Below are 17,754 nucleotides of genomic sequence, written 5' to 3' on the forward strand. Positions count from 1 at the left end.
AATAATGGCAGAGTACTTCAGGTAGTTTCTGAAAAACAGTGAGTTTTTTAAGCAGTGGAGAATCTGGCCTCGTTATGAATAGAAGAGGATAGAGCAATATACATGTTACCTTAGAAGTACAGTTCATTCGGGGTTCCTGTTGACTTGTAATTCTGTTTTGATATTTTTGTTTGTTTGTTTGTTAGTATCTTGAGTGTCCCCTTATGAAAAGAGTCTCTCATGGATACTTGCAACTTACTCCAATGTAGTTGGGCAGTTTAAATTTTTAATTTATTTTTTGAAACTCTATTACTTTGAAAATTCTGATTTTTCCCTATGTTTTGTCCTGAATTTGATGTGGGAACAGTGCAGAGGGAGAATTACTTTTATTAGCCCTCGGTCTTTTGGCCTCCAGCGTGTCTGCCTCTCAGTGAAGTAAATTATAGTGGGCAGCACACATGGAACTGTGCAGCTGAGATTGGCCAGTATGCAGAATGCCATTGGAAACCTTTGTATTTATCTCGTTCTCTCTAAAAGAGCATGAACAGAAGAGGTATTAAAGCTCCTGATCCTGAGATAAAGCTGTCATATAAACTGGCAGTAGATGGAAAAGGTTGTCCCGTTTGTCCTGTGACATCCTATCAGTAGGTTAAAGGTGCCCGTTGATGTAGGATGACACGTTTTTTCTACAGCTGTAGTTTGGTTTTGTGGGGTTTTACTATTTGTTTGTTTGTCAGTACTGTATAGAGTTGGGATATCTAAATAAAAAGATTTGACCTTTCCGTGCATTTTGCGTTATTTTGGTGCAAATTAATAACTTTTAAAAGCACACAGATGTACAGTGACTTGATTCCCTACCTGTTGACTCGGTTGGGAGTTTTGACACGGATTCCTGAGGCTGCCAAGACACGGGGCCTGACTGTGTGCATAGCTCCTGCTTATAGACCATTGAGAAAGACCTGGTAACTTTGGCAGCTTAAGAAGTACTCAGAGACACCTGCTCTTTATATCTTTCAGTTTGCACCAAGGAGTGAATAAAGCTTATAAGCAGCCTTTAAAAATATTTCTTCAGTCCTAATGGGAGTAATTTTTAGTTTATTGTTTCAAGACCAAAAGTCAATCACTAGTTTTTTATCCCCAGAGCAAATGTTTACAGCAGGGATACTAAACACTTGAAAATAGACTAGCTTATAATGGAAGTGACCGCTCATCTTTAACTTTGGAAGGACAAGCAGTACCAAGTTAATTAAAGCGGTGTTAAAATTGGACTGTCATTTGTACCACAGTGATCCTCCACCCCTCTGAGAAGTCCTGCTGCCATTTTGTACCACATGTTCTTGTCTTGTGCAAATTAATAGATCATTTTATTTTCCACAGGAAATCTGAAGACTTTTATAGCAAATCCTCCAGGGTCAAAATGAACACAGGTATGCTGATTCTGTGAGATTTTTCTTTACTCTTACATGTCTATTAGTAAGCGGAGAAGGTCCCAAGTTTTATCTACGTTTTCATGAACAGATTGTACTTTAGTTGGTGCTGAACTCAAATTAAGCAAGATATTTTAATAGTATCTCTGCTTATGTGCATTTGTATTCCATATATAAAAATTACATACATATTTTTCTATGTATGGATATATATGGATGTGTGAAATCTACATGCATGTTTAGCTTTCCATACTTAAGTTATAAGTATCAGTTTTGTATGTTTTATGTAAAATTATGTAGTATGAGGACTACATCTCTGGAAAACAGCTATTACAGCTATAGCAGCTATGGAAAAGTGGTGTTAAATCATCACATTTTCCTAAGAAAATGCACATGCTTTAAAAATACTCTTTTTTTTCATTCTCTACTGTCATTAAATTAAGGGGCATGTAAATACTACCCTGTGTTATTAGCTATGCTTGCACAGTCAGATGAGGATAGCTCTTTTGTACTTACAGGGATTTGTATTTTCTCTCAATTCGTGGATAGATGTATTGACCAAATGAAGTACTCCGCAGGAAGTTATTGTTGTGATCTGTGATGACATACTAGTATTGCTCTCGCATTATTGAAGTCAATAGATAGCGCTGCTGGTTTTGCTGGAAGTGGGAAATAGGCCTCGTAAAACCTGGCTGGTGAAATCCTGGCCTCACTCATGCCAGGTATAAGTTTTCAATTGCAGTCAGCTCTTTATAGTCCGTAGGTGACCTGTCTGGTTTGCTGATTCACTGTGGTGCAAGGGTAGACGTATCTGTCCTTTCCAAAACAGCTGGGTTTATCTTTGACTGTAGTGCTGCACCGTGACAACTGACACTGCGACTTCAAATGAGCAAAATGTGTTATGTGGGACCTGAGGACCTAAACTACCTTGGAAGCCAGTTTAGGTGTTTCAGTAGCGTGCTCTAAATCAAAGGGATTCACTTTTCCATGGTGTAGGTTGGACATTATCTAGACTATAATCAGGTTTCTTGACTTCCAGGCAATGACTGGAACTCAGAAGGACCGGGTTCTTTGATAGATTTTTTGATTCAAAATAAAAATACATTGGCCCACTTGAAACCACTGCCTTTATAAATATAATAAGCAGGAGAAAGGAAATTTCTTGGTTGAGTTTGTGTGTTTTTTTCCCAAAGTTTTGGTTGTTCTTAATCTTTTTACAGATGTTAACCAGGGTGTATTTCTCATTTAAGGAAATACAAAATTTGTCCTATGCTCTTGCATTTTCAGTGAAAGTATCTTTCCTAAACGCTGTCAGTCTGTGTAATTAAGGTAGTACTGAAATGCTGCTTACTTCATCGAACTGTAATTTCAGAAGTAACTCAGCTAATCATATGTTAGACTATGATTACATTGTGCATTGTAATCATATGAATTAAAATCATATGATAGGTATCACTTTATATCTTCAACTTTGAAAAATGTGTAAACTGCCAGTTTATGTTACTTCAGTTCTGAAGTATGACTTTGTTCTATGCTGTACTCAGATTTTTCATGTAAACTAGAAATTCTCAAGAGACATAGTCGTAAGATTTAAGTAATCTTTATGGCTGAATGACTTCTGTTGGGGATTGGGAGTCTTCTGATTGCACAGGAGGCTTGAAAACAGACTTAAAAGACCTGACCGTGCCTGAAGTCCTTTCCAGTTACTTAAGGATGTCATGACTGCAAGCTGACACAGTGCGCTTACACAGTGAAAACATTTTTCTTTTTAGGTATGCTTGATACTAAAGCACATGGTACCAAAAGGAGGTGATGGCAAAAAATGTGGTATTTCCTATCAGTTCTATTGATGTAGATAATTTTCTGACTGTAAAAAAAAAAAAATCCAGTTAGTAGGGTGTAAAGGTGAACATCTTGCACCAACGTGTTGATAAAGTATCACTTTATTTGAGGAAGAAAGTGCCTCAGGTGGAAGCTGCTCTGCATGCAGTTCTGGTCTACTTGTTTCTTTTTTTTTTTTTTTCACTATGTTGCCTTTGAACATAAAACAAGTGCTGTAACACTCTTTTTTTCCCCATTTTACTACTTTGTAACAGGAATTTGTGCATGGCATGATCAGAGGTTATCAGATACTGTTGATTTGCCACTAGGGGTTTGGTTTTTTTTTTAAATATGCATTTCATTAATTACTCCTGCAGATGAATGAGCACTCTAGTTTGATGCCAGTAACTGCTGAAGTGGCAAAACTAGCGATATGCAGCTTTAAAAATAAAAAGTAAATCTAGTGCTTAGAGTGAGCTCCTCTAATCCTGTGTTCCCTGTGGCTGCAGGCTTGGCAGTCTGTCTCAGCGAACCCTGAGGAAGGTATTTTTGTCTACAGAGAGAGAAAATGTTTTGAAGAGCATATCCCTACCATATATGGGAGGGATTTTTTAGCATTTGATGGTAATTCTGTACCACATGTTAGGAAGGAATATTAAACAGCATAAGGCAGTGAAATATGTTCGCAAAAGCAAAGAAATAGATCAAAGATATGGGGGAGGCGTTCAGAAGTAGCAAAGGTGCATTGGCTTGTAGTTCCTTTTGGTGTCCAAATGCTGTCATACTTTAAAAATAGTAGTCTAATAGAATGTGTGACTTTTTAAAGCCAGACTTAGAAATCATCAACAGAATAATATTTAAAACTATATAGAGATGTTTCCATCAACAAGTCTTTACATACATACTTTACAGTACGTAACTTTAACATACTTTACAGATCTGACGAACATCAATAACTTGGTGTGACATTTTGAGAAACTAAATCACAGAAAACCTGAGCTGCCCATGAAGCCCACATCAGATGAGAACACAGGATAAATGTGCTTATTGTTCATATTACATATGTGTATGCATAGCTGATGTTGGAGGAGAGGTAATTTCATTGTGGAATAATGAATGGATAGAAGTTAATATGCTGGAACAGATTTCTTAGTGTTCATCCGTAAATGTTTTGGCTGAGTTTCACACAAATATTTCTTGACAAATGCATCTAATTTTAAGATTATTAAACAAGTCGGGTGTTTGCATTAGATAAAGCACATAAAGAGCAGCTAAGAGTGAAAAGTATGCAGTTCTGGAAAACTGCAAATATTTTGTGTTTGTTAAAATTATTAAAGGAAGTTATTACATAGACTAATCTCTTACATTTTGACTGGGAGAGAAGAGTAGAAATTCTTGGGTCCCTGCAGAGTTCCTGAGCAGGTAGACCACTAAAGCAAATCAGGTGTGATTGGGTGTTTCAGGCATTCTACCAAAAAATGAATTATTATTTGTTGTAATTTAGCAGCATCAAAGAACCAAATAATAGTAGGTTCGCCTGTGTAGACAATGTTAGGTTATGTGATAAAAGCCCGTCTGCACACCCACAAAGGAGCTCAGAGAAAGAATGGCAGGAGGGGAAGCCCAAATAATAGTCTGTCCTACCAGGCTACTCCCAAGGCTATCACAGCAACCACCAGAGGCCCACCTCCACAAGCCTAGAGTGACACAGGCGGAGGCAGGAACCCAAATTAAGGACTCCCAAAGAATGAAGAGAGGGACAAGAGCCTTCTTTGTCCAGGTGCCTCCCAGAAATGTCATAGAAGAGCCTCAGCCCTGGGGTCCAGGCATGGAATGAACGACAAACTCTGTGGACTGCAAGATGGGGACCAGGAGTGCAAAGGCTCTCCCACTGTAAGAGAAGAGCAGGTTCACGACCACCTGAGGAACCTAAACATACAGAAGTCTATGGGACCTGATGAGGTTCATCCCAGAGTCCTGAGGAAATCGGTCCCAGAGGAATTGCCAAGCCACTCTTCATGATGCTTGAAAAGTCCTGGCAATCAGGTGACATCCCTGGTGACTCAAAAAAGGGAAACATTGTACTAGTTTTTAAAAAGGCTAGAACTCCTGACCTGTCAGCCACACCTCTGTGTCTGGGAAAGATCATGGAATACATCCTCCTAGATGGTCTGCTAAGGTACATAGAGGACAGGGAGCTGATTCGAGACAGTCAGCATGGCTTCACCAACGGCAAGTCACTACATCAGTGGACAGTGGAAGAGCTATGGATGTCATCTATCTGGACTTCCGTAAAGTCTTTGACATGGTCCTCCACAACATCCTTCTCTCTAAATTGAAGAAATAAGGATTTGATGGGTCGATTGTTAGATGGATGAGGAATTGGTTGGATGGTCACATCCAGAGGGTCATGGTCAATGGCTTGATGTCCAGATGGAGATCAGTGACAAGTGGTGTCCCTCAGGGGTGAGTGTTGTTTAATATCTTCATCAGTGACACAGACGGCAGGATGGAGTGCAGCCTCAGCAGGTTTGCAGATGACACCAAACTGAACGGTGCAATTGACATGCAAGAGGGATGGGATGTCATCCAGAGGGACCTGGACAAGCTGGAGAAGTGGGCCTGTGTGAACCTCATGAGGTTCAATAGGCCAAGTGCAAGGTCCTGCACCTGGGTTGGGGCAATCCTTGGGATCAATACAGGCTGGGGGATGATGATTGAGAGCAGCCCTGCAGAGAAGGTCTTGGGGGTACTAGTGGATGAAAAGCTTAACATGAGCCAGCGATGTGTGCTAGCAGCCCAGAAAGCCAACTGAATCCTGGGCTGCATCAAATGAAGCATGGCCAGCAGGTCAAGGCACCTCCCCTCTGCTCTGGTGAGACCTCACCTAGAAGTACTGTCTCCAGCTCTGGAAGTGGATGAAAAGCTTAACATGAGCCAGCGATGTGTGCTAGCAGCCCAGAAAGCCAACTGAATCCTGGGCTGCATCAAATGAAGCATGGCCAGCAGGTCAAGGCACCTCCCCTCTGCTCTGGTGAGACCTCACCTAGAAGTACTGTCTCCAGCTCTGGAGTTCTCAGCACATGAACTTGTTGGAGCAGCTCCAGAGGAGGGCCACAAAAATGATCAAAGGGCTGGAGCACCTCTGCTATGACAGGCTGAGAGAGTTGGGGTTGTCCAGCCTGGAGAAGAGGAGGCTTCAGGCTGACCTTGTTGTGGCTTTTCAGTACTTAAGGGAGCCTATAAGAAAGATGGGGACAGTTTTTTTAGTAAGGCCTATTGTGAGAGGACAAAGGGTAATGGTTTCAAACTAAACAAGGGGAGATTCAGACTAGATACAAGGAAGAAATTTTTTACAATGAGGGTGGAACAGGTTGTCCAGAGAGCTGGTAGATGCCCCATTCCTGGAAACATTCCAGGTCAAATTTGATGGGCCTCTGAGAAATCTGATCTAGTTGATGATGTTGCTCACTGTAGGGGGCTTGGACTAGGTGACCTTTGGAGGCCCTTTCCAACTTGAAACATTCTGTGATTCTATGTCTAAGCTCACATCCTCCAGCAACCTTGTACATGTATGCGTATATGAACCTCTATCCTGTTCAGCCGGAGAGGAGAGGGGGGTGAGACCATTGTGCTCCCTGTGTTAGCGTGAGTGCGCTGAGTGCTGTGATCTGTGTGGCCAGCCGTGGTGTATACACGTGCTCTTGTGCATGTGTCTGCTGGGAACACATCTCTAGACTCTCTGCTGGTTGGACCTGAGGACATGGAGAAGCGGCAGCTTTATCTGTTACGGACTGTTGCATCCAGTGTGCTCTATTTGCCTCAGAAGGTCAGAAAGCAAAGAGGGCGGAAGAATCCTAGTCTAAAGACTTCTAAACTTGAATTTGCTGTGCAGACAAAGGACAAAAATACACCGTTCCACAAATACAGTGGATAGGATAATGATCAGCAAGCATGTTTGGGTGCTATTTTTCTTTCTTTGGAGCAGTAAGAGCTTATTAAAAATTTTCTGCCCCCTGGCTGCTCTCTCTCACCCTTCACAAGAGGTCACAATCCTTTCATCTTCAGTTTATGCCACTACTTTTACTGAAACAGTCTTTTAAAAAAAAATCACTCTGTGTTCCTGAACGAAAGAGGTAGTGTTTTGAATTGGCTTACATTTTTCTTTTTATATTGGCCCATATAAATTGTCAGATAGAGATACAGCTTACTTAATGTGATGCTGTCTGTAGTGGGAGCAGTTGTTGGGATTGTGGATTTAGGCAGAAGGGGTTAAAGTACTTAACTGTGGAGAGAAACAGAGCTAAGGGAGGGAGGGATTAAGAAGTAAAGGAAGGCCTGGAATGGAGAAAGACCAAAGAGAAAAAAATATAGGAAGGGAGTTGACAGAGAGACAGGAGCTGAATGGTGAGCTAAGGAGAGGAAGAGAGCATCCAGAGCCTCACCAAAGAGAGTCAGGATACATATGCAAATACACACATCTTCCTAGCTGGAGGGGAAGCCACCACCTCGCCTGTATTTTCCAGTCAGTGGTGGATCTTTCTTTTTCTCTCTTTAGCAGTAAGTCTGCATCATTGATCCTAGCATTAAGGAGTTCATCCCTACATGGCCTTTGCTCTGCAAAATACTGTTCAAAACATGGGCTCTCACTCCTGAAGAATTTGTCATGATGAAGGCACAGAGAATTGTGTGTGTATGTATACATACTTGCACACATTTGATTTTTTTATATATGCATGCATTTTGTAGAGATTGTTTTGAATATCCTCATTTGTTCTTTGAGTGACAGCTATGCAATATTAATTGCTTATAGTTTCCAAGTGCAGTGAGCAGATGGTTATTAATTCAGCCTCCCTTACCGGTGTTGCATTCTCTGTTCTCTAGACTTAGAGCTTCTTGCTGTTATTTGGACTTCAAGAATCTGGGTGAATATAGTTAGTATTTGCTGAAGCTATGAAAAAGGAATACAGGCTGGAGTAAGCCTCTTGAAATTCAACTGCGTAAGGCTGTGCTGATAAGAGAAGCAATTTGAAAACAGCGGCTTTTGAGGCTGCGTGCAGATTCTTCTGGTCCTCATTCAGATATGATGCCCTTGACTTAATGGGAGCCTGGCCTGAACAAAGATGGGAAGATGGAGTCCATCATGCATAAATATGTGCTTGCCCTCACACATTTGTATTTTATTAGAAATTCTGAACAACTCAATATGCGCGGTTATGTCTTAATTGAGTGCTCATTTGGCTCTTTTTTTTTGTGCTGGTACTGAGAACATTATTGCGGGTACAGACTTGTGTATGGGTTTCTATATACAGGGGTAAATGTTGTATGCATATTATGTGTATAGTCAGTAACAACATCTGGTTTAGCTATCTTGTATGAAGCCACGTGCACTCTAATAGGTCCACTAAATATAAAACTCTGACTCAGTTCAGTTACATTAAAGATTAATCTGAAGCAGAATTTCTTGACGTTACAATGATGAAATATTTGTAGTCAGTTTTCTCGTCATCGTCTTTTCCTCCCACTTCAGTTTCTCTATCCTGAAATTCAGGAAGGTAGCTCTTGAAAAAACACAAGTAAAGCATCACTGTATTTGAATAAAAGATGTGAAAGTGTAACAAAATAGCTTGCTTGTTAGCTTGTCTTAATCAAATGAAGTATGCTATCACAGTCTGCCAACATTCAGATAAGAACAGAACCTTAATACGATCACATCATCAAACCCCCTTGGAATCACTTCTGGTGTGTATTGGGGAGGGAATAAAAGAATAGAAAATGTGATTTTAATTACCATTGCCTTTCTACATTTGTGTAAGCAAACTAAAATGTGTGGATTTGGTAGCCATTATCTTTGTTTCACATGTGCAGCACCAATAATTAATTGTGGGTAATGTACTGCTTTCGATTGTTGCTGACAGAAATCATTGATATGGGCTTTTGCCTTCAGGCTTGGAATTGCCAATGAGTCTTTGGAACCGCTTACACCTGGGGCAGTGGCTCTGATGTTTGCTGATGTTAACAACTACTCAATGAATATCCTGCAAAACCTCTGGCCAGGGGGGTCTACTGGGGAGTATTAGAACGGGTAAAGAAATAGCAGGAGCTCGCTTCTCTTGTGCATGTAGGTTAAAGATGTTTCTATGGCTCAAATTACTGCTATCATAAAAAGTACTTTCTACAAATATTTGAGGATCTTCCTTAAGCACAATTTTATAAAAGTCCCTCTCATAAGACATAGATACAAAAACGATTAGGACCTGTCTCATAGCTGTGGGTCTTCTTGACTTCTGTGGGGCCCTGTATGAAATTTCTGTAATATCAAATATAAAAATTAATTATTATAGTGAAAAGCAGAAAATTATCCCAGTTAAATATAATCAGAATATTTATTTACTTGTTTTTATGACTATGATAGAGTTGCTAAAAAGCTAAGTTGTGGGAAAGCTATCTTCTAATAATAACAAATTATTTGTAAGACAGAATGACAGCTCAAAGTGAGAGAGGAGCAGAGAATAAGGAAAGAAAAGAGTCATGCAAGATCCAGAATAAAGCTTTTTTTCCATTCTTGGTTGTTCAGATTTAGATTTCTAGTCATTTCCTTGGGATGTTGTTGATTTCCAGACATGCTGTGTTTTTTTTTTTTTTTAATCTTCTATGAGATGAAAAAGAAGGGGAGGAGGGTGAACAAGGATATTGCACCAAAACAAAAAAAAAACTTATGCCAGCCTTAGTGATTTCTTTTCTTGAGCTTAAAGGATCCAAAAGACTGAACAAAAGCACTTTTTCAGCTGATCAAACATAAGCTTAATTTATGAATGGTGTCTTTCTAATGCATACAATGGAATTATTTTACAGTGCACGTTATTAATTACTGTTACTCTGGAATGCTTAATCCTTCATCTTGATTAGCTGGGGTTTTTTACTAACTAGCTATAATCAAAACAGTCTTTCAGGTAAGAGGCTGTATAGATTTCCTTATTTGATTAAGTATTAAATATTGCTTTCTTCACTTATTTTCTGTGAGGTGTATTGTTGTTTAAATCTTTTGAAATTTTACGTATTCTGCTAATCTGCAAGACTTGCAAATTTATACATTCCGGCAGCAGTTTCCTAACTGCGTGCTTATTTTCATGTGTGTTTGCCATATCTGTAGTACGTTGCATGTGCTTGCTCCCTTTGTCTGGGGTTGCTGTCTGTATTGTTTTGTGCTTCCAGATAGCGGTGGGTGTGCTCGCAAACGTGCCGCAATGTCTGTCACATTAACAGCTGTGAAGAGAGTTCAGAGTTCTCCAAACCTATTGGCCTCAGGTATAGCCACTAACCAGTGAGGTACTACTCCTGAATGGCTTTTCTATAGTGTTTTCCATTTCTGCAATGTTATTCTGGAAGGAGGAGAAGGGTAACCATATCTTCTATTCCATTGGCAGGTCTGTTACTTCTAAAGTGCTCTTTAGAAAGTGGCCTTAATTTCTCTCTGCCTGTGCTTAGTAGCCACTGAGAAAAAAAAAAATAGGAAGATTTAGAAAAAAATCAGTTATTTATAAATTAATTTTGCCTTTGATATATATTTTGGGTCTCATGTCCCCTGTTTCTTTCCAAGATAACATAGCATGCTAAGTAGGTTTTGTTTATTATAAACTATGTTTATTGCAACTTACTTTAAAAATTCTTCTCAAAGGAAAAGAATCTGCATGTTGTGATAAAACGATCATCAGAAGCCAGACTAACTTTAAAGAAAATCATATATCATGCATGTTTTCTAAAAATGTTTAAAACAATAAAAACATGCAGAATATTATCAGTAGACAGGCAGAACTCCTTCTTAACAGTACTCATGTCTGGTTTTGCATAACTAAATCTTAATGAGTGTCAGCTTCCCAGGTTCACTGGTGAATTAAGTACTTGTAGGTATAAATCTTGAGGGGTGTGTATTAATTCACACCAATCTGAACATGCGGTGTTCACATGAAACAAGTATCACAGGAAGCTGAATAAAGAATGAGCCAGAAAATAATTGCAAGATAGTACTTGTTTAGTAGATCTTTTCAAATATAAGACTAATGCCCAGGAGTAACAACTGTTCAAATTTATGAAGCAATTAAAACTTTGGTTGCTACTCCTTGTAAGGGTAGTGGAGGGGTTATTGGTATTACTGTGAGTATGTAGATGTGAGAAGACATTGGGTTCTTACTCCTTAGCAACCTTCTAACAAATCCTTATCATTGGAGCATGGATTACAAGCATCATAATGTCTTCCTTTGTTGCACTTAAAATTAGTGATAAGGAGTGCCCTTAGTACTATAATTCTTGTACATTAAAAATATTTTTATTTACAGATGTCTTAATTTTAGTTTCTTTAGGAGAAAAAACACTAATATATCTACAAGTAATCCAAAGAACTACCAGAATTTCAAATCTGTCCTGTGCTGGCAGTATGTATGTATCAGTTTCTGTGTTTTGCTTTGAAGTGATGAAGAAAGCATCACACATTCTGGTGTGAAGGGGGAGAGAAAATCCTGACAGAATTTGTAGGCATCTTTCTTAGTTTTTAATGAAACCTTTCCATCTTGTCTGAAAGGAATATTTATTTTGATAACTAGTTTTTAGGTGGTAGTATATCACGATGTTTACTGGGATAAAACAAAGCAAAGATTTTTTTATTATTGGCCAGCTGAAGTAGGAGTGGTTAAATAACAGTAACTCCCAGCATGCTATAACCGTCTGTAGAACTTGTGCAATAAATGCTACATAGCTGCCTATGGTCTAATATTCTGAGGCGGGCTTCAGTAACTGAACAAAAAGACTTCTATATATTTACAAGTTATGTCATCAAGTTTTTATTTCTTACACAAATTAATATTGGATGTTTCTTTTTCAGGGTCTGATTCTCAGTCTCCAGATTCAGGTAAATAAAACATTTATGTATCGGTGTAATATCATGTTAGTGGATGAATTATAACAATCTTCCATTTATTTGATTTTATTACTCCATACATCCATATTCTTTAAGAAAAGCACCACTGAGACTGTAATAATAATTGCAAGTGGTTAAGACCTCAAATTTAGGTCTCACTTGAAAGCAGTGTTTCCTATAGCACAGTATATGTTGTCAGAAAATGAATTGTGTGGGAGAACACAGACTGCTAATTTGCCACCTCTAGCCTCAGCAGCACTTGCTGTTTCATTTTTAGTCCCTTGCTCAAGATTGCAAATTCTGCAATCTCCACCCCACTTAGCAACCTGCTCACATAATGTTTCCCTTTTCCCAGCCTCTTACAATATTTTGTCTTCAAATCTATAACTTGTTGAGGCAGGATAGTATCTCCCTCTATTTTTGGATGATGCCTTCCTTGAGGGCTTTTCAACTCTGAGGATAGAGACGAAACATGGTTGGTTGGAAAATCAAGGTGTCACTCAGGTTTGGAAATAAGATGGATGCATTATTGAAACAACCAGTCAGGTACTGTGGTGAAATCTGGTGAAATTGCCATGACCAACTAACTTTACATGAGCTGGGATGTTTTTGAAAATCCAACACAGCTGTGTTCGAGAACCTAATCTGTAAAAGTACTTCAGCCTGCTTTATACGGGGGCTGCAGCACCAACATCTCAGAAGGACTCCCAAGGTTAAAATCTGTAATCTGTGTAAATGTTGTGTAGAGATATCAAACTGCTCCTGCAGTATTGTCAATGCTTGAGTTCTCTAAATTTTAAAGATAGCTAATTTGTAAAGCAGCAGCTTTAGTCCTGTTCTTACAACCTCTATAGTGATAACAGCAGTAAGGTCAGTTGTTTAGTAGTTAAACTTTTCCACAAGCTGGTTAATAGCTGGGTTGCTATGATAATAGCAATATAAAGATCTTCTAATCACACAAAAAAAAAATTGTTTGATTCTTTTTTCCTCACAAAAGCTTGGAGATCTTTCAATGATGGAAGTAGAGAGACACTGAATGGAGATACTAGCAGTTCATCTCTTACAGCAAAAGGTTTTAGGAGCGTGCGGCCAAATCTACAGGATAAAAAATCACCAACTCAGGTAAAATTGAACACACCAAGTTTCATGCTTTGCCATTTGTGTGGGGGTTATTCTTGGGGGATAGCATATATAGGTGGGATACCTCCATGGAACATTGTCCTGATGTCTTCTAAACAGTGCAAGTCACCTGTCCTTATGGGTCATTACAAACTATGTTACTGCATAGATAAAGTATACTCCACCCAGGAGGTAATTAACCTCCAGGCTAATTACCAGAAATTGCTTTCAATGAGCAAGACAGCCAGCTAAATAGAAGTAGGTCATACACAAATAAAAGCTTTCTAGGAATATTCCCAGACTTCAAAGAGTATTTATTAATGTTTTCCTCTTCAGAGAAACGCATCAGTCATCAAAATAATATCTGAGGATAAAGGTTTATTAATTATAAAGTAGATAATGTTGCTGTCTATTTTGCAGAACAATGTAATTAGAAAACACTAAAAAAACCTTGGAAGCATATTTATCTGTCAAAGAGAGATCAACACACCAACATCAGTACTGACTGTCTCTGTTACTATTTTAATTCAAAGGTTTAGAGGCTCTGTGTGTTTTATATATGTGTGTTTACCTGTGAATAATAGCTTGCTATCTAAGATCATGGAGGTAATTTGGGAAATTACTTACATATCTGAACAATTTCACAATAATAATTCTTATTCATAGTAATAACGGGGTTTTTTAAAAGAAAATGGACTATTGTGGGCTCCCTTCTGATCACAGTTTACTCTGAGCAAATGGAACATCTGGCTTTCTAAACGCAAGCTGTACAGCCCTGCGCAACAAAAGGTGGTGGGAACCTGACCAGTTCAATTCTCCATTGAATTGAGCAATGCTGGGCTGAAGTCCCTTAGGTTTCTAGTTCCTTTATTTAAAGATAAAAGACAAACTGAGTTGTATCTCCTGCTAACATTTACTTTCTTTCTGTTTCTTCTTCAATGTTATTTTGCTGTGTGTGGATGCTTTTGGCAAATAAGGCACCTCTGCCACCCCCTAGAAAAGAAAGTTTTCGGAAAGCAAGATTAACTGATCACAAGAATGAAAGTAATCTCCAGGCAATAACAACTGGTCCAGCTAATCACCTTCCCACAGATACTGCCCATTACACTAACGAGGAGTCTGTCCAGAAGACAATGTCTTCTCAAATATCTAACACAAGTGTGTCCTATGCACAAAAAATCATTAAACCGCTGACCGCAATCTCTGGTGCAAGCACAAGCACAGTAGCTGGTATAAGTACTGCTTTCCATCAAGGCCAAAGGCAACAGTCTCAAAAACGTAAGATATCTACACTGAAATTAACCCGGACACGTGACCCAGCAAGTAGCATTCATTGTAATACACAGCAACAGCTCAAGCCTATTGAAGTGCCAGTATTTCCACAAAGGCTTGTCTCACCTGCCTGTAACCCTGTGCCTGAGGTACACACAGCATCTCTTTCCATTCAGATAGCTCCCATCCCTGACAATAAAGCAGAGCCTGAAATCCAAGAACATCCACCTAGTATTTCTCCAGACACTTCAAAGATGTCTTCAAAGGATTTGGGACAAAAGTCTACAGTTCTTCCTTCTTCACAGGCTGCAGAATGCCATGTGGTATATTTAATTTTTCCATCTTTTATTTTAGATCATTCATAAATCACTTAATAACCCTCTGTTTAGTTATACTTACATTATCAAAGTTAGATCTTGTGTTTTCTGGGTAAAACTACCTGTCACGTGGGTCAAAACAGAACTGAACAAAACCTGAAGTTTTTGGAAGGGTATTGCAAAAAAAAAAAAAAAAAAAAAAAAAAAAAAAAAACCTCCACAACATATTAACCCAGCTGAGCTGGAAGGTAGAATTCTGTATTCGTCTGTGAGCACTTTAGGGAGTGCAATTGCACGATAGGAAATCAGTGAACTGTCGGTGATGCATCTGCTTAAGTGGCTCGCCCTAGAGGGGATTGCATTAAAGCTGCAATGGGTGCTGAAGGGTCAAGTGTGGCTAGAAAAGGATTGGGTTGCGGCAGGGGTATTCTACAATTGTGGCTCCGCCAGCTTGCTAGGGCCACCAGAAAATACATGCTGTCAGTCAGCGCTTTCTGCAAGGCTAGTCACTACTGTCTTCTGTGTGTCCTGTGCAATTGTGCTTTTTGAAGAAATTGGGCTGATAAAATCTGTTGTCAACCACCATGAAGCATCACAAGGCTCTGAAATTTCAAGTCCCTCTGTTTCTGCTATAGCCAATGCCAGCTTAGATGAGAACTCATTAACTCTACTGATCTCGTCTAGGAGGAGTGGGAGTATCAAGCATGCAGTGTAGGACCAGAGAAGTCTGAGCAGGGTTTATTGACATTCAGAAAGTCAAATAAAATAATCCTGGGAGCAATAAAGCACCAGCAAATACATACTATGCAAAAGGAGAGCTCTAAGTAAGCTTTGTCATATCTACTCTGCTCTAACTAGTCATGTTAAGATTTTTCTATTTTAAAAGTTATTTATTCTAGTATATCTACCAGTATATTATACTTTGAAAGCCCTTCAGATGGAGGTAGGGGTTGCTTTAGGTCTAGGTGTATCTGTCTCAAAGCTTTGTCTCAGTGAGGATCTCATCGTGGCATATTTGTGTTCACCTAGTTCTGCTGAAATCAGTGGGGCTACGCTAAGTAAATAGGGCACAATCTTGCAAACTTAAAGTCAGTTGACAGCCCTGTTGTCAACATCTGCTCTCTCAGACTGTGGTTCCTTCACATTCATCCAGGTCTTTACTCTGGGAGCCACAAGTATCTGCTTTAGCTACAGGATAGTTTCACGAGTTGTAATATGTCAGTTTCCCCCTTCAACACCCAGGTAAAAATTCTGAGCAGAAAAAAAGCTTTGTGCAATTATACGGCAACAGTTTGCAATGCTCCTTTTGAATTCACTCGATTAACAAAAGGGAGCACAGATGAATTAACCATATTTGTCCTTCTCAAGATTAGAGACAAAACCTCCTATTAGGCTACATAAAATTTAGAGCATTTTGAGAAAAACAAGTTGCTTTACACTTGAGAAGAACCAGTTTGCTACTTAGTGATTTTTATCAAGCAGAATGAGTCAGTTCAAGCAAGAGCTGCAGTAAATAAATTATGTTAGAAACAGTAATGAAGGTTAGGCAAGAGCTTTCTCTGGTAGATAGGGTAGGTATGAAGATCATAGCAGGTAAGCTTACAAGCCTTTAAGATATGGACATCGAGGGATACGGTCAGACAGTAGAACAGGTGTAGTTGTGGCCATTACAACTTACGTGTCAATGTTTTCTTTTCACTTCAAAGTAGTTGTTCAGCCTGTTATGCATTATATATGCTCAGATAAATCAAAGCATCTCTCAGACAAAGTAGTTTCATCATAGCTGACACAGAGAAGGGGAAATACCTGTCTTTATGATCCAGAATAATACTCAAACTCCAATCAGAATTACTAAAAATTATTTATCTTCTAGCTACTGTTTGTTTTAGTATTTAAAAGTCAAAAAACATTTGCCTTTTTATTTTAGAATGTGCTTCAGTTTCACTGTGAGCTGACAAAAGTCAGAAAAGTAGCTGTGACTTGTTTGCTAATCCTACACTTTTCTGCCACCTTGGTTTCAGCGTGTGGAAAGAAAGATCAGAAATTTGGCCACTGGCTTTCTTTGAATAAAATGATAAAAATTTCAGTTGATCACAGGGATTGTTAAAGAATGTAATCCAGCTTTTCAAATTGCATCCATTTATAGATGTCTTGCCTGCAAGATTCAGCTGACATCCTCCCTGATATTCAACTTTGAATTAAATTCTAAACATTAATATGAAGAGATTTATCTGGCATCACAATCGAGTCATGGAGCCAGTGGGTACTGCTAGCTCTGTGTTAAAATACATACCTAAAACTAGAGTACAAATCAGCACGTGAGGTGGGGTAAAATTCTGCATCAGGTGAGGTCAGCCAAGATGCCACAGGCTACAGTTAGAAGTTAAAGGCTACAGCTATATGGCTGAAAAGATTGATTTTCTGACTCAGATCTCTGGTTGAAATTTTGGAACTGTTCTAACTAATCCCCAAAATTACGATCCCCTTTAGCACTACATCTCATGATATTTGCGAAGTTCACAATTTCTCTGAAATAGACAAATTAACTTTCAGTATACTATGCATGATAGTACTTTCGTTTTTAAAATTGTTTTAGATTTGCAAGTTCTACAGGACTTTGTACACCAGTTAGAATACCTTTGTATAGGTAGATCGTAGGTTGTTATGTTAAACTGTGCTGCTCTCAGACTGTAGATTAGGATTAGGCCCACAGCAACCTTCAAAGCTGCTGCACAAACTCTCAAAACTCAAATACATTTATAAAGGCGGTCTAAAACCAAACAACTCTCCCTCTGCATCTGGGTTTATGTATGTGGAGGAGGATGAGGTAAGATTGGCTGATCATCACTTCTTAAGAGGTGGTGAATGAGAAATACTGTGCATGTGTGGGAGTCTATGAGTGTAG

General features: G+C 39.0%; 1 protein-coding gene across 1 annotated transcript in view; it reads left to right on the forward strand.

Annotated features, from left to right (window-relative positions):
* Positions 1-1,360: 1,360 nt before the first annotated feature.
* The window catches only part of SORBS2 (sorbin and SH3 domain containing 2), an 86,095-nt gene continuing 69,701 nt past the window's right edge, over positions 1,361-17,754 (forward strand). The window contains exons 1-4 of the mRNA XM_010145092.1: positions 1,361-1,406; positions 10,443-10,535; positions 12,106-12,132; positions 13,139-13,263. Of these exons, the coding sequence (XP_010143394.1) occupies positions 1,397-1,406; positions 10,443-10,535; positions 12,106-12,132; positions 13,139-13,263 (255 nt within the window). The 5' untranslated portion in view covers positions 1,361-1,396. The remainder of the gene's footprint in view (positions 1,407-10,442; positions 10,536-12,105; positions 12,133-13,138; positions 13,264-17,754) is intronic.

This window comes from Buceros rhinoceros, unplaced genomic scaffold (genome assembly GCF_000710305.1).
Source record: "Buceros rhinoceros silvestris isolate BGI_N320 unplaced genomic scaffold, ASM71030v1 scaffold15811, whole genome shotgun sequence".
NCBI lineage: Eukaryota > Metazoa > Chordata > Aves > Bucerotiformes > Bucerotidae > Buceros > Buceros rhinoceros.